General features: G+C 43.6%; 1 protein-coding gene across 7 annotated transcripts in view; it reads left to right on the top strand.

Annotated features, from left to right (window-relative positions):
* Nucleotides 1-592: 592 nt before the first annotated feature.
* DGKH (diacylglycerol kinase eta) overlaps nt 593-19,764 on the top strand; it is a 175,631-nt gene continuing 156,459 nt past the window's right edge. For 4 of the 7 annotated variants that reach the window (XR_003682539.2, XR_003682538.2, XM_028497349.2 and 1 more), the window contains exon 1: nt 7,737-7,936. Coding sequence is in view for 5 of the 7 variants with exons in the window: in XM_028497349.2 (XP_028353150.1) it covers nt 7,745-7,936 (192 nt within the window). In the remaining 2 variants the exon portion in view is untranslated. Of the gene's footprint in view, nt 633-7,711; nt 7,937-19,764 lie in introns of those variants that run through there. The other 3 variants (XM_055089442.1, XM_024125943.3, XM_028497348.2) reach the window with 1 other exon arrangement.

Genomic DNA, 19,764 nt, shown 5'->3' with positions numbered 1-19,764 from the left:
AACCATCCCTAGCGCAACTGGTTCAACAGCGGCTGTGGAATGCAGTTATCTCCCTCGCTCTGTCGAAGTCGGTTACTGTCCAGCGTGATTTCGTTCAAGCCTCAGCTCCCAGAGGAGGGGAGGTGCCTGCCGCGCGGGCCGCCAGCGTCTGGAGGGAGGCGGGCGCTGGCTGCAGGCACCGGGAGAGGGAGACTCGGGGAGAGGGGCGCTGGAGGCGTCTCCCGGGACTCGCGGCCACCGCCGTTCCCGTCGCCAGCGCAGCGGCCGGCCCAGCCCGGGCTTTCCCCGCCGCTCCCCGCGCGCCCGGCTGCGGCTCGGCGTCGGCCCCCGGGGGAGGCCGCTCCGGTCCCCACTGCCGCCCCGTGCCCCTGACCACCCGGCGGCCGCTTTCGGTTCCGCGCCTTATAAGGCCTGACAGGGGGGTCACGTGCGTCCCGGGCCGCCCGCCGGGAGGAGGGGGCGGCGGGGAGGAGGGGCGGGAAGCGGAGAGGAAAAGGGGAGGGAGCCGGGGGCGGAGGAAGGAGCGAGGGGCGGATTCTGCGGCCGTGGGAGGCGGTGGTGGCGGCGGCGGCGGCGGTGGCGGGGAGCGGACCGCTCGGAGCTGGACCGAGGAGGAGGAAGAAGAGGTGGAGGTGGAGGAAGGGACCGGCGCGGGGGCGGGAGAGCGCAGCGCGGCGGAAGCCGGAGACGGCGGGAGGGCCGGTGGCTGGCCCTGGGCGGGAGCCGGGGCGGCGGCGGCAGCGGCCGTGAGGACCGCGGCGAGGGAAGCGCATCCAGCGGCCCCGGCGGCGGCGGCGGCGGCGGCGGCGGGGGCCCGGGTCTGCGCGCGCGGGCGGCCGGCGGGCGCGGGCCGGCGCGATGGAGCCGCAGCACGTGCGCCCCGCGCCCGGCGCCCGCAGCCCAGCCTGGGAGGAACCGGTGGGTACAGCGCCCGCGCCCACCCCTCCCACTTCTCCTCTGTCCCCCCCCCCCCCACACACCCCCCGCGCCCGGGCCGGGTTCCGTTCAGGAAATGGCCCGGGATGAGGTCCCCAGCTGCTTCCCAGCCGGGACAGCGCTTCCTCCGCCGCCCGGGCTCCTCCTCGCGCGCCTCCCGGAGTGCCTTTGTCCGGCCAGCCGAGACTCTCCTCGAGGGGCCGCCGGCGATCCTCTGACCACGGCCCTCGGAGGACCGTTTCCGTGCTTCATCGGCTTCTCAACTTTTTACTTTATTTTAGAGCGAGGCGGGTGGGTAGGGAGGGAGAAAGGAGAAACCCACTCTGTGGGTCCGCGTGCATGGCTCGGAGGAAACCGGTCTTCCCTCCCGAGACCGCGCCCTGGGCCGTCACCTGGGCGCGCAGGTTCCTAGAGATACGCGCAGGCTAGGCGGATCGCGGCTTGAAGCCCAGAACCACGCCTCCGCCTCGTGTTCGCCGCTAAAGCCCAGGGCTTTTCTAGGGGTCAAGGGGTTTGCCAGGGATGAAGCGGGAAGCTGACCTCGATTTCGCCGAGGATTTTCGCTGCCCATACAACGCGGAGGTCGGGTAATTTTAGGGACCAGAGTAACGTGTGCGTGTGCATTGTGTGTGCGAGTATAAGGAGCAGGATCCCGGGGGGGCTTCGGATTTGGTCCCTCAATCTCCAACTTCTTTCTTCCAACTCAGACAGTCAGAATCCCCTCACATCTCTCCAGTGATTCTACCCCGAAACCCCCGTCTCGCTCAGAGCTCTGTAATCCTGTGTGGGCTGCCTTTTCCCTGGCATCGAATTTTGGCTCTCTACGTCCTGCCTCGATGTTTGCTACTCCGTCTTGGTTGAAATTCTTGAACCTATTTGAAAAGCCTCGTCCGAAATTTCTGGCCTCATCAGTATTTTGTTAAACATGTTCGGATGCTCTTTTCCCAGGGACTCCGCGTTATCTGCTCAGGCTGGCCCCCTGCCTGTTGAGAGCTTCTAGGTCAGGTGCTAGGCTTGGTTATCCTTTTTTTTTTTTTCTTTTTCTAATATGTACACTCCCAGCTCCTTTGCCCAAGTACGTTTCTCTACCTTCTGTTTCCCGACCTTTCGGGAGTGTCCTTCAACTCTGATCCATCTGTATCTGCAGCTGTCTTTGCTTTTGTAAATCTGAACATGTTGTTAGGTTGCCCATCTACTCGTATTTCTTCTATTGTGGTTATTCCTGGGGATTAAATTATTCTTGAAACTAAAAATACAATTCAGTTTTGGAGTTTAAATCAAAGATCACTGAGAACTAAATTCAGTGACCTGGTTTTGTAACTTTTTAACTTTTAAACTCTCCTATGTGAAGTCCTTTTTGAACTTGCATACTTTAAGCCAACACCAATCACAATGAAAAATATCCGGTTATATGTATTTTACGTTAGGATGCTGATGCCTCAACTACTTTGTACCTAGAAAAACAGAGGAAGACTTTTATTTTTGTTTTACTTATAGTGACGAAAATGAAAATGTTCATTTATTAGCCTTTGAAGCCAGAGCCCGAACAGAAATATGTGAATGAATTGTGACACTTTGTCCAGCTGCAGAATTCTCCTAAAAAAATTAGGTTTATTTTCTTTAAACACTGAAGGTCTTTTAATTTACTCAACAGGCATTTTATACAGCACCTACTATGTTCCAGGACTGTTGGAGCTGACAGCACAGGCACAAATCCTTAAATCCTCACGGAGTGTTCATTCTGAGTAGACAGAATGTCTTGTTTCATACATATTAATAGTTTACATTCAGAGAGTCCAAAAAAAAATCTTCAGAGATCTCATGTGTGGTATAAAATCATACTTTTGACAAAGTGATTTTATTTGAAACCCTGTGGCCAGCTATGTCTGACACAAAGTCTAAGAACTAATAAAGGGGATCCCCATTTAATTTCTTAGAAAAGTTAGCCAAATTACTGAAAAGTGGAGTATACGAGAAAAAAGAAGGGGTAAATTAGGGGAAATAGAGTATTTAAATGTTAATTATTTCAGACGTGTGGAGCTAAGTGGGGAAATATCAGCTTAATCTTAAGTATGTTGAAGGACAGTTTTCCCTTCAAAACAAATTTCATCAAAATCAGGGATTCTTGAACTTTTCTTGGCTCAATGATCCCTTTAAGAATCTAATCAAAGCTATGGACTTTCTCCCCAAAATGTACACATGCAACATACATATAAAAATTTAATAACGTTTCAAGGGAATTGCAGAGTTCCCAAAACCAAATCTATGGACCCTCAAAGACCTTGGGTTAAGAACATGTGCTTTGATCTGGACTCCATTTTGCTGTCATTTAAAATCTGTTTTTTTAATTCAAATATAGGCAACTTTAATACTTTACCATAAAAGTATACTCATTTACATTTATGAAAAGGAATATTCAATATTGAACAGGCAGTATTCACAGCACACAGATCCTGTTGCATTATCCCTTACTGTATATGCCAGCATACATGTAAGGATTTACTTTCCTTATCCTTTTTTGCCGGACCCCAAAATGATGTGATTCTACGTAGAACTATTCTGACAGAAGAGTAAACATAGTATCAGGAATCGATGCTGAGGAATAATAAAGAGAACGGCAAGTCTAACTTGAAATGCACCAATGTCTGGAGCTGAGAAGCAGCTGCTGGCCATCGTGACTTTTTTTGTACATGGAGATGAAATGAAGTTATTTAGTTAAGTGAGGGCATTTAAATAAACTGTTAGCCTTATCATTACTCCACCTAGGGCACTGGGCCTACAAGAAGATAAATGTTAGCATTCAGGTGTCTGTGTATTTTCTTTAATGCTAGGTCTGAAATGTAATGAAATCAGTGGAAACAGAGACATTTCCTAAATTTCTAATTAATTAAAAAATACTTTGGTGGTGGAAATAGGTGGGTAGGAAGATATTTAGCCAAGCAGCCCTTACTTATAGATAATACCCTGGGGGAAAATGGATAGTTAGAATTCTAGCCAGAACTTAGAAGAGTGTGGGAGTATTTACAAAGTAGTTCTTAAACAGTGCAGGGATACTAGAGTACCTTTTACTTGTTAAAATTTATTTTTATTTCCAAATGATTTTTATCTAGTTGGCTCTGATGAAACTATTCAGAACTACTGAAAAATTAGGAAGGGAAGAGTTTCAAAGGAAAAAGGGCCAAAACATAACTGAGAGTTTACAAGTATATTTATGTATTAAGTCTAGATGGCCAAAGGTCTTTGCCTTAGGTACAGTGATGAGCATATGTACATGGAATTGATATCACAATTAATTTTGAAATCTGTTTCGTTGAGGTAACAACTAAGGAAATTTTAATGAAGTTTTGAATGTTAAATTCTAAACGTGGAATAGATAGTGTATTACGGAAGTAGTTTTAAAGTTTGAATGAAAGCAGGTCTGTACCTGTTCAACCTGCAGTGTTCTTTGCATGGTTCCCGTTGATTAGAAACTTGAGTCCTAGAACCTAACTCTTTTCAAAGTGCCTATGTACTAGGGTTCTTCAGAATATAAATGTAGACTTCTCTATGTTTGATATAATATTTAATGTAAAACCATAGAACATACGAGATTTAAAAGTTGCAAATGGATATTAAACCTCTTGTTATGAGTAGTGATCAATAAGAATGTAATGCAAAATACCTCTATAGATATTAATATGTTAATATTCATAAAGTTGGTATCAGAATGAGAATTGGCTCTAACTTATGCATCTTCAATATAATAGTTTTTTTTTTAAATGGGGCAGAAAGCCCTATTAAATAGAAACCTAAACCTAATTTAGTGGTAGCTTCTATTTCCATTTCTTTTTGAATGTAGTGTCTATGTGGCTTATGTCCAAGTTTGTAATAGTGTGTTTGTGATATGTTGTGTTCCAAACAAAGACTTCAAAGTAATAATAAATATGTAAGACACATCTAAGAAATTATTTGAAAATCTGAAAACACCAAGGAAGGAAAAATTCAAGGAAATCTTGTAAATTAATGAAATAATGTAATATGCCACATATTTGAAATTTGTTTTAGTTGGTATTTTGAGGTACATTAAAATGGTTGCAAATATTGAGCTCTTGACATTACTATTATATTTTTAAGGCAAGCGAAGTGCATTGCAAGTATACAATATACAGCTTAAATATTGAGTCTGGAAATTTTACAGTTAAGACCTGAGAAGTTGCTAGTGGGTCAGCTACTTTAAATCTGGGATTATTTGAAACAGTTCCTCAGAAGAGATGGTTGAAGAAAAGAGGGTTTTTCACGAGCTGCCTTTTGTGGGAAATAACGCAACATTCCTTCACTTGCTTACACAGTATTTCACTCTGAGTATGTGCTAGGGAACTTGTAGAGCAGGGATCATTTATTCAGCATGAGCAAGCTAAGACTGGCTGTGCTTTCAAAGTCACAACCAAATTTTAGAACTTGTTACAGGAGTCTTTGAAGAGCAGGGATAACTGTGAGGTTAATTTTTTATGAAGTAATGAATACCTTTACTTTGAAGCATTAATTGCCCAGCTTTTGCACGGGGAACTATTTTAATATTTTTAAGTGATCAGTGTTTGAATCAGAGGGAGAAGTGTATTCAGTCTTCTTTTTAAGATCACAGAATAGGCATGGACATTAAACAATGCCTTTTCCTTTAATCACTCTTTGCCTGGCTTCTGGAAAATGTTACTTATATAAAACTTTAAAGCCTGAAGTGTGAACAGCAACATATTATAATTGACAAACTAACTTTTGTTGTATGATGTGGTAAGGTGAATAGAACATTAGAATAAGACACATGATTTTGACTTTGGTCCCGCTTGGGACTTTGGGCCTCAGGTTCTTTACATTAAAAGAGAGGTCTGAACTAGGTTTATTCTTTCAAAAGGCCCTTTACTAGGCGCTCTTATTTACACTGTCAGACCATTGGACTTGTCAGTGACCAAACAGTTGGGTTGGGATAAAGGCCATTATTTTGATTAGTTTTTTCTCTTAAAGAATTCCCTTCTCAGCAGTACGTTCTTTGTAGATATAGAATTGCATTTTTACAGAGCCATAAGGGCTCTTAAAGTTTATTTTGCCACCTCCTTCCCTTCCTAAAGAAGACAGCTGAGGCCGGAGAAGTAGCCTTTATCAATTAGCATTACCTGGCAGCAACCTCCTGTCTTTGCACATTCAAACTAACCAGCACATTTTACATTTCAGTCAATTTAATCTACCGTGTGGACAGACAGTAGTATTAGGATTGCATATTGCTTCTTAAAATCTCTTAGAACTGTTAGCTCTGTCACAGCAAATTATTGAGAGTAAGACTGAAACTAAAAACAAACAACAACAAAAAACCCCAAACTAAAACATCCCTCCCTTAGTCTGGAGGACCCTCAAAGGTCATGTCAGTTGAAAAAATTCGAATGAATCCTGAAGGGCACGAACACGCTAAAGAGACTGAATGCTTTCCTGAAGTGTGAAGAGACTGCATAGTCTGGCAGGGACTTTTTGCCCTACTTAAAAATATAGCTAACACCAGTTTGGAATTCTCTGTGGACGACAAGAGGAATCTGTCATTTTAGTCTCTTCTCCCGGAAGCCCTCCCACACCTACAAGGGTTCTTTGGCACGGGGCGTGCACAACAGACCGCGAGGCTGCTATTCCCAAGTGTCCGCTCAACCCGCTCGCGGGGGACGAGCTGTGAGCGGTGCCTGCCGCCTGTTGATCCTATTTCCTCCTGCTCTAGTCCGGGTTAGGGAGTGGCTCTCCCAGGACTTCCAGTGTTTTCGTGCTCGGGCACTGGTGTTCACACGGCTCCAGTGCATTGTTTTCTTCCAGGCAGTCTCGGTTAGCGCTTCAGCTTATTTATTTTGCATTCTGTCGTCTCAGGCTGCGGGTACTTGCTCGTCTCTGCGCGCTCTCCACGCCCTGGCCAGTTTCCTGTTAGCCAAAGGGATCGCTCTTTCTGAACCAAAAGTTCTCAAAGCCGAGTGGAACCTCCCGGAAAATGCTCTTCTCTTCCGTGTGCGCCGGATGGGAGTGGGGGTGGGCCAGAAACTAAAGGCCACGGTCGGGAGAGCTGAAAGGACCCGAACCCCTAGGCGGAGGCGGGAGAGGTACGGGTCAGCCGAGAAGGGCTCCGGGGTCCGGAGACAGACAAGGGGGCAGCGCCCATCCATGTCGGGGCCGGAGGGGACTTGTGCTCGCGGGAACTGTGCGGCGAGGGCCAAGTGTCTCTGGAGAGATTCTGGGTCCAGGAGGTGGCGGGAGCACCCAGGGGAGCCGGGAGGACGCTAGGTTCCCTTTCTACTCCCGGGGCCGTTCTTGCCCCTGCTGCCCGGGAACCGAGGGAGGGAGCATCGCCACTGCCGGGCCTGCGGGGATGGGCTGCGGAGGCTTCGCGTCTCCCCCGCCCTCCCGTCCGTCCTGGAGACCCCAGACCCTAGGGGAAGTGGGAGGTTGTTCCAATCCCTCTGTCGCTTCCATCCTCTCTACCCGCGCCGGTTGTATTCCGGGTCAGGAACCCTGTAACATCCCGAGGCTGGGTGCGCTGGCGTCCCAGCGGGCCTGGGTCCGTGTCCCCTGCGCCCTACCGCCGTCGCCACTCAGGCGGGAGCGGAGCGCGGGATCCTGGAGGGCCCCGGCCGCGGGAGGCGTCTGGTCCCCGGCGACCCTTCCCCCGCGGGGCCGGCTGGGGGAGGGGAAGATGGCGGCGACGCCTGGGCGCGGGGCTCCGGGCCCGGCTCGAGCAGAGCGCACCTACTGACCACCGCCGCCGCCCCCGCAGGGCGGTGCTGTGTCCCCGCAGGAGTCGGAGAGGATGGCGGGGGCCGGCGGCCAGCACCACCCTCCGGGCGCCGCGGGAGGAGCGGCCGCCGCGGCCGGCGCCGCGGTCACCCCCGCCACTGCCTCGGCCGGGCCCGGAGAGGATTCGTCCGACAGCGAAGCGGAGCAAGAGGGACCCCAGAAACTGATCCGCAAAGTGTCCACCTCGGGGCAGATCCGTACCAAGGTGAGGCGGGCCCAAGGGGAGCGTGGAAGACGGGAGGCGGCTGGGCGGGGAAGAGGAGAGTGGGCGCCTGGGGCGCTGGGCGATCCCGGGAATGTGTGGAGTCGAGGTGAGGGCGGGGCCTGGGCCCGGAGGCGGGGCCTGGGGGAGCCGGACGGCGCGCCGCAGGAAGGGATTCCCGGCCGGCGCGCTGGGGCCTCCATGGTGGGTTCCGGGGTAGCTGGGTGGGCAGGGGTGGAGGAGAAAGGAACCAGGGAGCGTGGGAAAAAGCGGAAACGCTGTTTAGAGTTCCCAGTCAGGGATCTAAAAAGGAGTGTTTAATTTCTGGTCCTACCTGCCGTGCAACGGTTCGGTAGAGTGTGTGCGTTGCGCGGGGAGCGAAGTGCAGGCTGACCAGCCAGAGCTGCAGTGAACTTCGCCACCTTCCCTTCCCGTGGGCAGCAGCCTGCCTCTCCCTGGCCCACTCTGAGAGGGTGGATGGGGAGGTGACACCTGACAGTCCCTGTGCCCTTTGGTAAATGATGCTCGCGGTTAACCGCACCCTGCGCGGCACAAACAACAGACCTCGCTCGAGTACTAGGTTCCCGCTAAGTGCAGTGTTCTTATCTTATCGACACACCCATGGTTATTTTTAATGATGAAAAGTAACCGCTTTGTGTTACGTGGAGATTAGCATGCTGTGCTCCTCTTTACGTAGCAGGTACTGTTGACCTGTGAGGGCTCAAAGTTGAGAGTTTTAATTTGATTTTATATGTATATATAGCAAATGCTTACGACTGAAGGATTATTTATACACTCTGATTTTCAGCATACCGTAGAAATCATCACGCGGAGAGTCAGTTATCACGGGGGAACTTTAACGAGGAATTTGAGAAGGGAACCAATAAAATCATTGGATTTGTGTGCTCTTTAAGAATAAATTTGCAGAAGTTAGTTCATTCTCTACCTGTTTTTATGAGAATTTGTTTTCTAAGGTTAATGGGCCCATATATGAAAATAGAACTTTTATTATATGCCTGTGGATTCGTGTTTGCACCTGCCTCCTGATTTTCTAAAATAGATACGTGTAAGCACACACACAACTGTTAACAAGCTGCACTTAGGGAAGAGTCAGAGATGCTTCATTTTTAAGTGCGCATCTTGTAACCTCCTTTTAGCAGTGACATTTTTAATTTAATATAATTTTGATAAATTAAGGATGTGGAGTTTAATGTATTTTTAGAAGATTAAGGCTAAACAAAATAGGGACTTGCCTAACAGAGAGTACCTTTAACATTTGAAATCTTAGTTAAAAAAAAAAGTTCACAAAACTGTGTTAATAATGGGCAAAGTGGCAGGTTTTAAAAAAATGGTATTTTTATACGTTCAGCTGAAGTGGTAAAAATTCCATGTATACTTATGTCAAGATGGACCAGTTAATTTATACAGTTTGGAAGAAAATGTAGAGATAACTCTAATTTGAACTGAGTAAAGTCAGACAACACATTTGTTGGGAGTACCCCTAAAATTTGAAGGCTTCTTGAATTCATGATGATAGCTACGATTATACTCTTTACATTTGATATTATCTATGGTTTGGGGTAAAGCATCTGTATGGAGACTAAGAGTAAATTCAGAAAGCATGTTTATTCTTGGTTTTCCATTTAACTTTCTCACAGAAATATTTAGCACATAATGTTTTGCCATGATTAGGGATAATTAGTGATCATTAAATGAAATGTTACTTAAATTTCTAAAGATGTGTTGAATTTCAGAAGTTCTGTCTTTTAAACTAGCTTATACAAGTGCGTACAAGTTCATCAACATTATCATACATGGACACATGAAATCAGGCCCCAAACCGGCTGAAACTGGTGGGCCTTGTCCTCCCTGCCTGTCCCAACCCCCCAATCCAGACTGTTCATCTCTGCTACAGGTTTCATCAGTTACATCTCTTATCACAGGTACTGATTCTCAGGGATGAGGGCAGGGCAGTGGGTGGAATTCATAGAATGGGAACTGCTAAATTTAACTGTTGGTTTCCAGTCTTCAGTTATGATCCAGATGAGGGTTAAGGGAAAAGATCTTTATAAAAGGACAGACACTCTTGATCCCTTCCACAGGTGTGTAAGATTGGGGAGCCTGGAGGAGAAGGAGGCCCTGAGACTAGCCCAAGGCTTAAGTCATATTTAAGACAGCAGGAGCTTGTATATCCCGAAGATAAACCAAGGGACCACTAGGTCTCACAAGTTGTGATTACTAATGGTATCTTCTGTCCTGGTTATGTAGTAGCCTGGGGTGGTGTTTGTGGCACACGCACAAGTATTTACACGCACATATCCATGTGCTTAAATATGTCTGCACATATATGCTCTCTCTTTGGAAAGCACTTATGTACAGACATACAAAGGGCCTACAGCAGAGTGAGTTGCACATAGAGGTCGTAAGTATTTCTTAAATGAATGACTGTATATACTACATACATACATATAATGCTTCATATATATGGGTATTATTGTTAAAATGCAGTACTTATTTTAGTGTCCTTTAAGATCCTTAGGATCATAAAGCTGTTTGGTGTCTAGTTTAGGTTTGGAGCGAAAAACAGCCACTAAGTTAAGTAATTACCTTATTTGAAGTGAAGTGTTCCTTGTTGTGAATGCTGGTTAATGTTTTAAATAATTTGAGTGTTAGTGAAGAACCTTAAGTTAATTGTGGCATTTGGAAAGTATCCAGACTTTTCTTTTTTTCTCTCCCTGCGGAGCACAGGCTCCGGACGCGCAGGCTCAGCGGCCGTGGCCCACGGGCCTAGCCGCTCCGTGGCATGTGGGATCTTCCCGGACCGGGGCACGAACCTGTGTCCCCTGCATCGGCAGGCAGACTCTCAACCACTGCGCCACCAGGGAAGCCCCAGACTTTTCTTAATTGAAAAAGTAACGTGTGCATATAGTAAGACATTCAGGCAATGTGAGAGGATATTTGGTGATGGTAGGGTATCCAGTGAAAAGTAATCTCCCTCCCACGTTAGACCACATAGTCTCTGTCTCAGAGGCAATTGTTGACATTTTCTTGGTGTGTTTCCAGAAAATTTCTATGTACATACAAGAATATATATGTGTGTGTGTGTGTGTGTGTGTGTGTGTGTATACATATGTAGTATTTAAAAAATACTAATGAGAACATTCTCTACACATTCTGCATCTCGTTTGTTTGAAACATGGAGATCATTTCTCTAATGCTTGACTACGACTACCTCATTCTTTCTAATGATGGCAAAGTATTCCATTATATTAGGTTGAGCTAAGTGAAGTTGCTCTGTCAGTAGGTCAAAATGGTAGAGAGCAGGGCTGGGAGGTGGGGAAAATGGGGAGAAGAACACACTTTCAATTATAAGAACAATATGTTCTGGGGATTTAATGTACAGCATAGTGACTGTAGTTAATAATACTGTATTGTGTACTTGAAATTTGCTAAGAGAATAGCAAAGTATTCCCCCCCCGCCACACACACACTCTTAGCTGTGAGGTGATGGATATATTAATTAACTTAATTGTGGTAATCATTCCACAATGTATATGTCTATCAAATCATCACATTGTGTACTTTAAGTATATACAATTTTACTTGTCTGTTATACCTCCATAAAGCTGGAAAAAATGGTCCAATATGGGAAATTTCATACGGTTTAACCTGCATGTTATGTCATCATTTAATTAACCAGCTCTCTATGAAAGGAAATATGGGCTATTTTATGACAACTCTAATCTCAGCTTTTTTGCAGTGGATACGATGTACTTTTTAAATAAAGAATAAATAAGACTGGCATGCCTTTTAAATTAGTGTGGTTTAATAAAATGCTCATGTACATTTTAGTACCCTTGTCACATCCTCAAATTGTATGCTCTTTGTTCCCGTTTTCATTTCCCATTTTTTTCCTCCTGTTTCTTTGCCTTGCTGTCATCTCTACTATTTTTCTCTTTCTCTGTTTGTCACTTTTTTCCTTTCTCTGTATTAGCTAAATGGAATTTCAGGTAGTCTCATCTAGCTACCCAGGTGCTAAACGCTAGATAATTTTATGGGTGCCTCGATTTCCCCAAAGGAAAAAAAAATCACTTATATACAAAAGTGTAAATAGTGCTGATGTGGGGAAGCCAAAGGGAGCTGTAACTCATCAAATCTCTCCCTCTCTCTTTACCCTTGACTGTTATCCCTAAATTCTTAGTCTTGTTTCAAGGAGAAGCTTGATTTTGCATTCAAATTTACTATTGTAGAGAATTTCACAGGTGTTTGCTGGGAGTGAGATATTCTGAAACAGCACTGATACAACCTCAGACCACCTTGGTTTTGAACATGAGTGTGAAGGACAGTTGGTTTGCTTTTTGTTGGCCCATGAATACTGTAGTCTTTCATTTTGCAGCGAATGGCTGGAGGAACATTGGTCAGGCTTATAGACTAGGATTGTTCAACCGTCATAAGCCAAACAGTGTAAACAAGTGGGAACCATCTCAATGACTTTTTTTCATACTGACTCATCTTGGCTAAGGTCTTGAAGCTTCATGTGTCAAAAATATTTCCTAATTTGGTTTATTATACTCGCATTTATTTTTTTTGACATTTATGTCTTCTTACAGTTAATTTTAATGTCCATAAATGAGTCTCTAAATTTAGGTAAAACATACCTAAACACTGGAAAGATATTCAGAACTTTGCAACATTATATCTGGATTAGGACATCTCTTGCAGCCCATTAAAAGAATAACCACCACATTCTTCAGTTGGTACCTTGGTTTTACTTTAACATGACGGATGTATAAATAAACTCATATCTTTATGGTAAGGCATAATCAATAGGAAATATTGATTTGTATTTTTCACTGCTTTATGAGAAACAATTTGTGCAATTAAAACATTATTTTTCACCATAAAACCTTCGATAGAGTAGATTAGGGGAGACTCGCTCAGAGTTTTTCAGGTTGTAGGTGGCAGCCCATTAGTAGCTCTTGCTGATTCATATCCAGTATTTAAAACAGAAACAGAATAGATTCGAAAATACTATTTAAAACTTTTAGCCACAGTTCTGCATGGAAACATTGGATTGGATAGTGATCCAAATAGCACGGGAAACAGAAACAAGGCCAGAAGTTTGTTAAGAAATAAAGTAATATTAACAGGTTTATTGTTCAGAAACTCAACATGATGTGAAAGGCAAGTAGGAATTTTTACGTTTTGATAGGTGATGAGCAGGAAGATCTCTTGAATTAGAATAGTTAACATTCATCTAGGCAGAAATCAGCTAACTTTTTCTATAAAGGGCCAGGTAGTAAATATTTTAAGCTTTGTGGGCCGCAGTCTGTGTTGGAATTACTCAACTCTACTGTTGTAGTATAAAAGCAGCTATAGATAATACTTAAATACTTACATGCGGCTGTAATGTGGTATATGTGTGGTATATGTCTATATGTGGTAAAATGTGACTACATTTGTTCCAATAAAACTTTATTTAAGGATGTTAACATTTCAGTTCATAACATTTTTATGTGTTAAAAAATATTCTGTTTTTAAAAAAGCCATTTAAACATGTAAAAACCTTCTTAACTTGTGGGCTGTATACTATCAGGTGCCAGAAGTATATGGCCCATGTATTTGTCTTGTGGGCTGTAGTTTTTTGATCCCTATCCTAGGTGATGGAAAACGGTTTGCAAAGCACTACAAAGTTAAGGTGCTGTGAAATGCAATCAGCGTTTAGAGGACCAAAAATAGCTAGATTTCAATCCATTTAAAAATCTCATCTTTGTAGAACATTTTATTTTTAGCTTGGTTTGCGTCTTTGCTTCCATTTTAATGTGAACTAAATATAGACTGGAAACTCTGAGTCTTGGTGCACTAATATATGGTATAACAGCTTTCTTTCCATTTTGATTACAAGTTAAACATGATATCCCATTATTAAAGATAAGAGAAGTAATAAATAATTTACTAAACCTTTACATGTAACTTAAGATGCGTTATTTGAAGGTATCTAAATTTAGAAAGCTTTCAGTTAGTTTAAGGTTGCAAGTTTGCTATTGTGGTGAGAGTGATGGAAGGTTATATGAAACTACTATTGTAAATGACTCGGGGCTCATTACTGTTTGCAGGGAACAGTGTTTCATTCATATTGGATTTGTTAGGCTTTACTTGCTCAGGAAATACGTATATAGCAAAGGTTTTAATTAAAGAGAGTTTGTTCCATGTCTAAAAATAGACCTTTGAAAAAGACCATAACATGTTCATTGTATGTCCATGCCCATTACATTTTCCCTTGGCAAATTAGTTTGATTTTGTTGGGTATGGAGTATTTTTTTCTGTGAATATTTAGTTATTTGAAACACGTTTGTATTTATGATTTGGTTAAGTGGCTTAAGATGGTCAATAGCCATTGTTGATAATGGCCTTAATTTAAGATGCAATGTACATTGTTTCTACTTTAGATCGTCACTTATTTTTTTCAAATGAACATATCTGGCAATAATTCCCCTCCCTGCCTCCCCCTCTCCCCCGCTTTTTGTTAGAAGGATATTGGGAAGACTTTTTAGCCTCTTGTTTTCGTTTTTAATTTTTATTGGAGTATAGTTGATTTACAACGTTGTGTTAGTTTCTGCTGTACAGCAAAGTAAATCAGTTATACATATACATATATCCACTCTTTTTTAGATTCTTTTCCCATATAGGTCATTACAGAGTACTGAGTACAGTTCCCTGTGCTATACAGTAGGTCATTATTAGTTATCTAAGCCTTTTGTTTTACACCAAGGAAATATGATTAACTTTATCATGTGTGGAGCTGGAATCTCTAACCTTCTCACTGTGCGGTTTGAATACCAGGGCTTTCTCAAACCATCAGATTATAACTTAGTATAATAAAGCTTTTTTAAAATAAAGCTTGGGGCATTTATGTCAGAAATTTGAAGATACCTTTCTCCTTAGCATTTTATTGTTTACAGAGCAGTTTTATATACATGATCTCATTGAACAGTTGCTTAAAACCATCTGAATTTTACAACTGATAAAACTGAGACCAAGTTTGAACATCTGCTGAGTAAATGGCAGGGTTGGAACTCAAAAGCAGGACTTCGAAACAGTGGATGGCTTCCAAATATCTTCTTTTAAGTCCCGTAAGCTTCTTGGGTTTTGAAACTTGACATCTACAGTGTACAAGTATGGAGGTATGCGGGTGTCTCCTTACCTCTCCTGCCTCTTCTCCTCTCCCCTAAATTCCCCTCTCCTCCTCCTTCCCTTCCCTCCTCCTTCCTGCCCTGCCCTTTATTCGTTTGTTTAATCTGTGAACGTATCTGTGACCAATGTTTTAGGTATCCTAATGCCTTTTTGCAATCGAAACCTCTGTTTTTAGTGAGACGTTAAAGAGGATATGTGTGAAAAGTGAATTGTGGAATAAAAAATTTCAGCTGAAATTTATATTAATTTTAATTACTGTTGGGCAAATCATGGAATCACTTTGAAAATGTCTTTAGAAGGACTAATTTAGAAGAAATGCTTATAGGTATCTAACACTTCAAATAGATTTTCGAAGAAAACTGTTAGTTTCACTTTTATAAGGTAAGATGCTATTTTTAAAAGGTCATGGTATAGCGCTAAAAATAATTATATAAAGTACTTTTCCATTGACCTATTAGGCATAGTTGAGGAAAAAATATGAGTAAAATTTACTTTTAAATAAATGGCTGAGGAATGAAAATGACATTTTGAGGGCCCGATTTTCTCCATCTGACTCTTTTATTTAGATAAGAACAGGTTCCAGGGTGTATACCTGAGAAGGCACACTGCTTTGAGTGGGATTATTTGTACAAACTCATATAGTACTTTAAAATTATGTTATAGTATTATATGTATATATGAATATATACTATCTCTGTGGTTTGTGAAGCATAGTGGTAAAATGACCACCTGTGAACCAGCTTTGGAACGAGAACATTTTCAACGTCACGCATCTACCTGTGTGCCCCTTGTCTTTTCTACCCCTTTGTTGCCCCTCAATTCATTCAAAAAGATATTTATGGTGTCCAAGTACTGTCATAGGTGCCAGGGATAGAGCAGTAAACAAAACCAAAATAGATGAAAACCCCTGCCCTCATGGGGCTAACATTTTAATGCAGGGAGAATTTATAACTTATAAATATGTAAAATGCATAGTATATTAGAAGGTGAGAAGTTCTATAGAGAAAAAAATGCATGAATGGGAGCCGGGGTGGGGTAGGAAGGGGAAGATCTTCCTGAGAAGGTGACCTCTGAGCAATGACCTTGAGGAAATGAGCTACGCAGACCTCTGGGGGGAAAGAAATCAGGCACAAGGAACAGCGGCTGCAAAGATCAAGAGACAAGCTACAACAAGGAGGCGGTCAGTGGGGCTGAAGAGGGGTGGGGGGATGGGAGTGGAGGGGAAGCAGGTGGAAAGCTGGAAGTAAGTTAACAGTAAGGTAGTGTAGAGTTCCTTGCTTGGGGTTCATGCATTCCATAGTCGATGGGCTTCAGAGGGCTCCCCAAATTTTGTGTCCATGTGTATGCCCCTCAGAAGACTAAAACCACTGATTTGTAAAGGGGAATTGCAGGACAGGCAATAAAAGACCGATGAAAAAAATACAAACACAAAGTACAACCATCTGTTGTTGTTGTCATTTGGAGAAATGCTAAAATTAGGACTGGGTTCAGTGCAATGAGCGGAGAAACTCCATTGGACAGCAGGGTCCCTTGGGGCAGTTAGGTAGTGTTGGGTTTGCTTCTCAGCTCTTCCATGTGCAATTAGGTGACCTTCACCATGTTATGTAACGTGGCAGAGAATGCTGTGCTCCTCAATATCTGGGTTTCCCCTGTCCTTCCTGGCCCACTTTTAGGCTTCATTTTCCGCATGCAGATAGGTGGGGCTGCATGTGTAAACTGAGTTTGGGCCGCTGGAATATGAGTGGGCATGAAGTTTGCCACTTGGCCTCTAGAGCCGTTTGTGGGACTCTCCATGCTTTGTCCCTTCTCTCAGGTGCCAGATGGATGTCTATTATCCAGTGGAAGGAGCTTAGATCCCTGACTCATAGAGCACAGCCTCTATGCTCCTGCCCCCAAACCTCATTGGCCAAATTGGATTGTGACACAAAAGGGAAATGGACCTTTACTGTGTTAAGCCCCAGAGATTTGGGTACTGTTTGCTACAACAGTTAGCATACTCTTTTTTTTTTTTTTTGCGGTATGCGGGCCTCTCACTGTTGTGGCCTCTCCCGTTGCGAAGCACAGGCTCCGGACGCGCAGGCTCAGCGGCCATGGCTCACGGGCCCAGCCGCTCCGCGGCATGTGGGATCTTCCCGGACCGGGGCACGAACCCGCGTCCCCTGCATCGGCAGGCGGACCCTCAACCACTGCGCCACCAGGGCAGCCCCCTTAGCATACTCTTAACCAATACACTTCATTTCTCTGAACTTCAGATTTCTCATTTGCAAAATAGGGATAGTGATTCTGACCTCAAAGGGTAGTGATGAGGATTAAGGAAATACACAGTATGCTTTTGTATCCCTGATTATTATAATTCTTTTCCAAAACTGGTATAAAATCCTGATAACGCAGTTATTCCTGATACACGTGCCTTCTAAATACTGTAATCAGCAGGCTACACAGACCACTGTCCCTTGTTGACTATTTAAAGGACTTGGTAAAACTATATATTTTTACAGACCGTTATTTTGTAATTTGGAAAACTGTCTTTGCTACCGTGCAGGGCCCTTTGGACATACGAAAACCCATACTGCCAGAGCAGTGAAGATGGGCTCCCTCGATGACTTTCATGAGGGCCAACCTTGTTTCTAGAGTAAGATATGCTACAGATGTCTTAGGAAAAAATACTTTATTAAGAACAAACGACCACTTGGAGGTGGTAGTGGAGATAATTGGCCAGGTAGGCTTTTAGGTGCATCCATGGCCAAATCTGCTTTATCCTGGACTGATCTTTACACCTTCCCTTTCTCCCCTTCCTCAGCTCTTCCTCAGCTCCCACAATCTGGCTTTTGCCCCAGCCACTTCATGAAAACCTCTTTTGCAATGGTCACTAATGATCTAATTGCTAACATCCAGTGGTCTCTTTTTAGTTTTCACTCAGCTGTGTTTCTTGCAATTTTGACACTGTTGACCATTTTATTTTCTCACGCCTTCCCCTTTTGCTTTCAAGGTTTAATCTCTCTTATCTTTCTCATTAGCTTTTACTGCCTCTCAGCCTCTATCCTTGATTCCTTTTGCTAATGCTGAATGTGTATGTTTCCTAGGATTCTCACCCTCTTTGCTTTTCCTTGGTTGATCTGATCCGTTAGGTTAGGCCTTGACTACCAGCTGCACCCATCTTTCTCCAGCCTGTGCCCTCTCCTGAGATCTGGACCCTTTGCCTACTAGACATTTCCTATGGTGGGTCCTGTAACCATCTCAGCCTCAATATTTTTGCAAACAGATTTAAATACACAAGCTCCCCACCTCCCTGGCCACATTTTGCTCCATTATTTTTATAGGAAGGATTTGCCTTGTAGTTAACTCTGATTTTTTGTCTTGCTGATAATATTCATTAATTCATTTGCTTTTAGCAAATATGCATTCAATGCCTACTATGGCTAGGCCTAGTGCTAGGGCCTGGGGAAAGAGTGGTGTGTAAAGCAGATACAGTCCCTTGCCTCATGGAGCTTAGTTAGCAGTCCCCAAGTTTGGACAATTGTGTATTTTCATAGATTATTTCCTTTAATCCTCATAATAAAACTAAGTAGGTAGGTACAAATATTATCCCCATTTTAGAAACAAGGAAACCAAGGTTTAGATAAATAACTTGCCCAAGGTCACCCAGCCATCAAGCGACCTGCTGGATGCCTGATTTAACTATTATGATATATAGTACCGTCCCTTTCTCTACTGCTTGTATCTGTGGTGAATTCCTTCCTTCCTTCCCATTTCTATTGCTGTTTCCCCAACCTTCACTTAACCTTTATAATTTAGCATTTGGATTTTTGTCATGGATTTCCTCTCTGGTCCATTCTCTACTACTCCTCTGCCAGAGCCATCTTTATGAAAGAGAGGTATGATCATAATACATTTTGCATCAACTCTTAGTCATTACCCATCACTGGTGGGATAAAGTCTAAATTTCTTAACATTGCTTCCTAGGTCTTTCTCAATTTAATGCTAAACTACCTTTCTATTCATTTAATCATTATTTATTGAGTACTGTTGTAGTTGCTGGAATGGCAAAATCACATAAAAAAGCCTGCTTACTAGAGCTTGTAGTCTATTGAGGGAGAAGTCAATAAACATGTAAGGAAATATATATCAGATGTTCATAAGCATAATTAAGGAAAATAAAACAGGATAAAGGGAGAGGGAGTGATGGAGTGGTGTGTGTACAGATGAGTGTGTGTAAAGTATTTTGAGTGAATTGGTCCAGGAAAGACTGTCTTTGATGAGGTAATGTTTGAACAGGGATCTGAATGAAGTGACATGAGCCATGCAGATATCTGGTGTCAGAGCGTACCAGGCAGAGTCGATACTGTGGTCTCCAGTCCCGGCCACTGCTGTCCTGTGGGCAGTCACGCCAAACCCCTCTCTGTTCCCAGAGTCAGGCAAGTGCTGTCACACCTCCAAGTCTTTGCATGAGTTATTCCATCTACCTGGAATGCCTCCTCTTTCCTTTTTCTCTGCCTGATTTATTTTATACTGTCATTTCCCCACATCTCTGAAAATATTTGAAGTGGTTTACATTCAATACTGTGTATCAAGCTTAGGTAAATTGTAGCTAGGAGTGTAGGACCAGGAGGAAGCTTAGTGGGTTAGTCTATAGAGCA

The sequence above is a fragment of the Physeter macrocephalus genome, chromosome 13, assembly GCF_002837175.3.
Source record: "Physeter macrocephalus isolate SW-GA chromosome 13, ASM283717v5, whole genome shotgun sequence".
Lineage (NCBI taxonomy): Eukaryota > Metazoa > Chordata > Mammalia > Artiodactyla > Physeteridae > Physeter > Physeter macrocephalus.
This window is presented reverse-complemented; position numbering and strand designations above follow the sequence as displayed.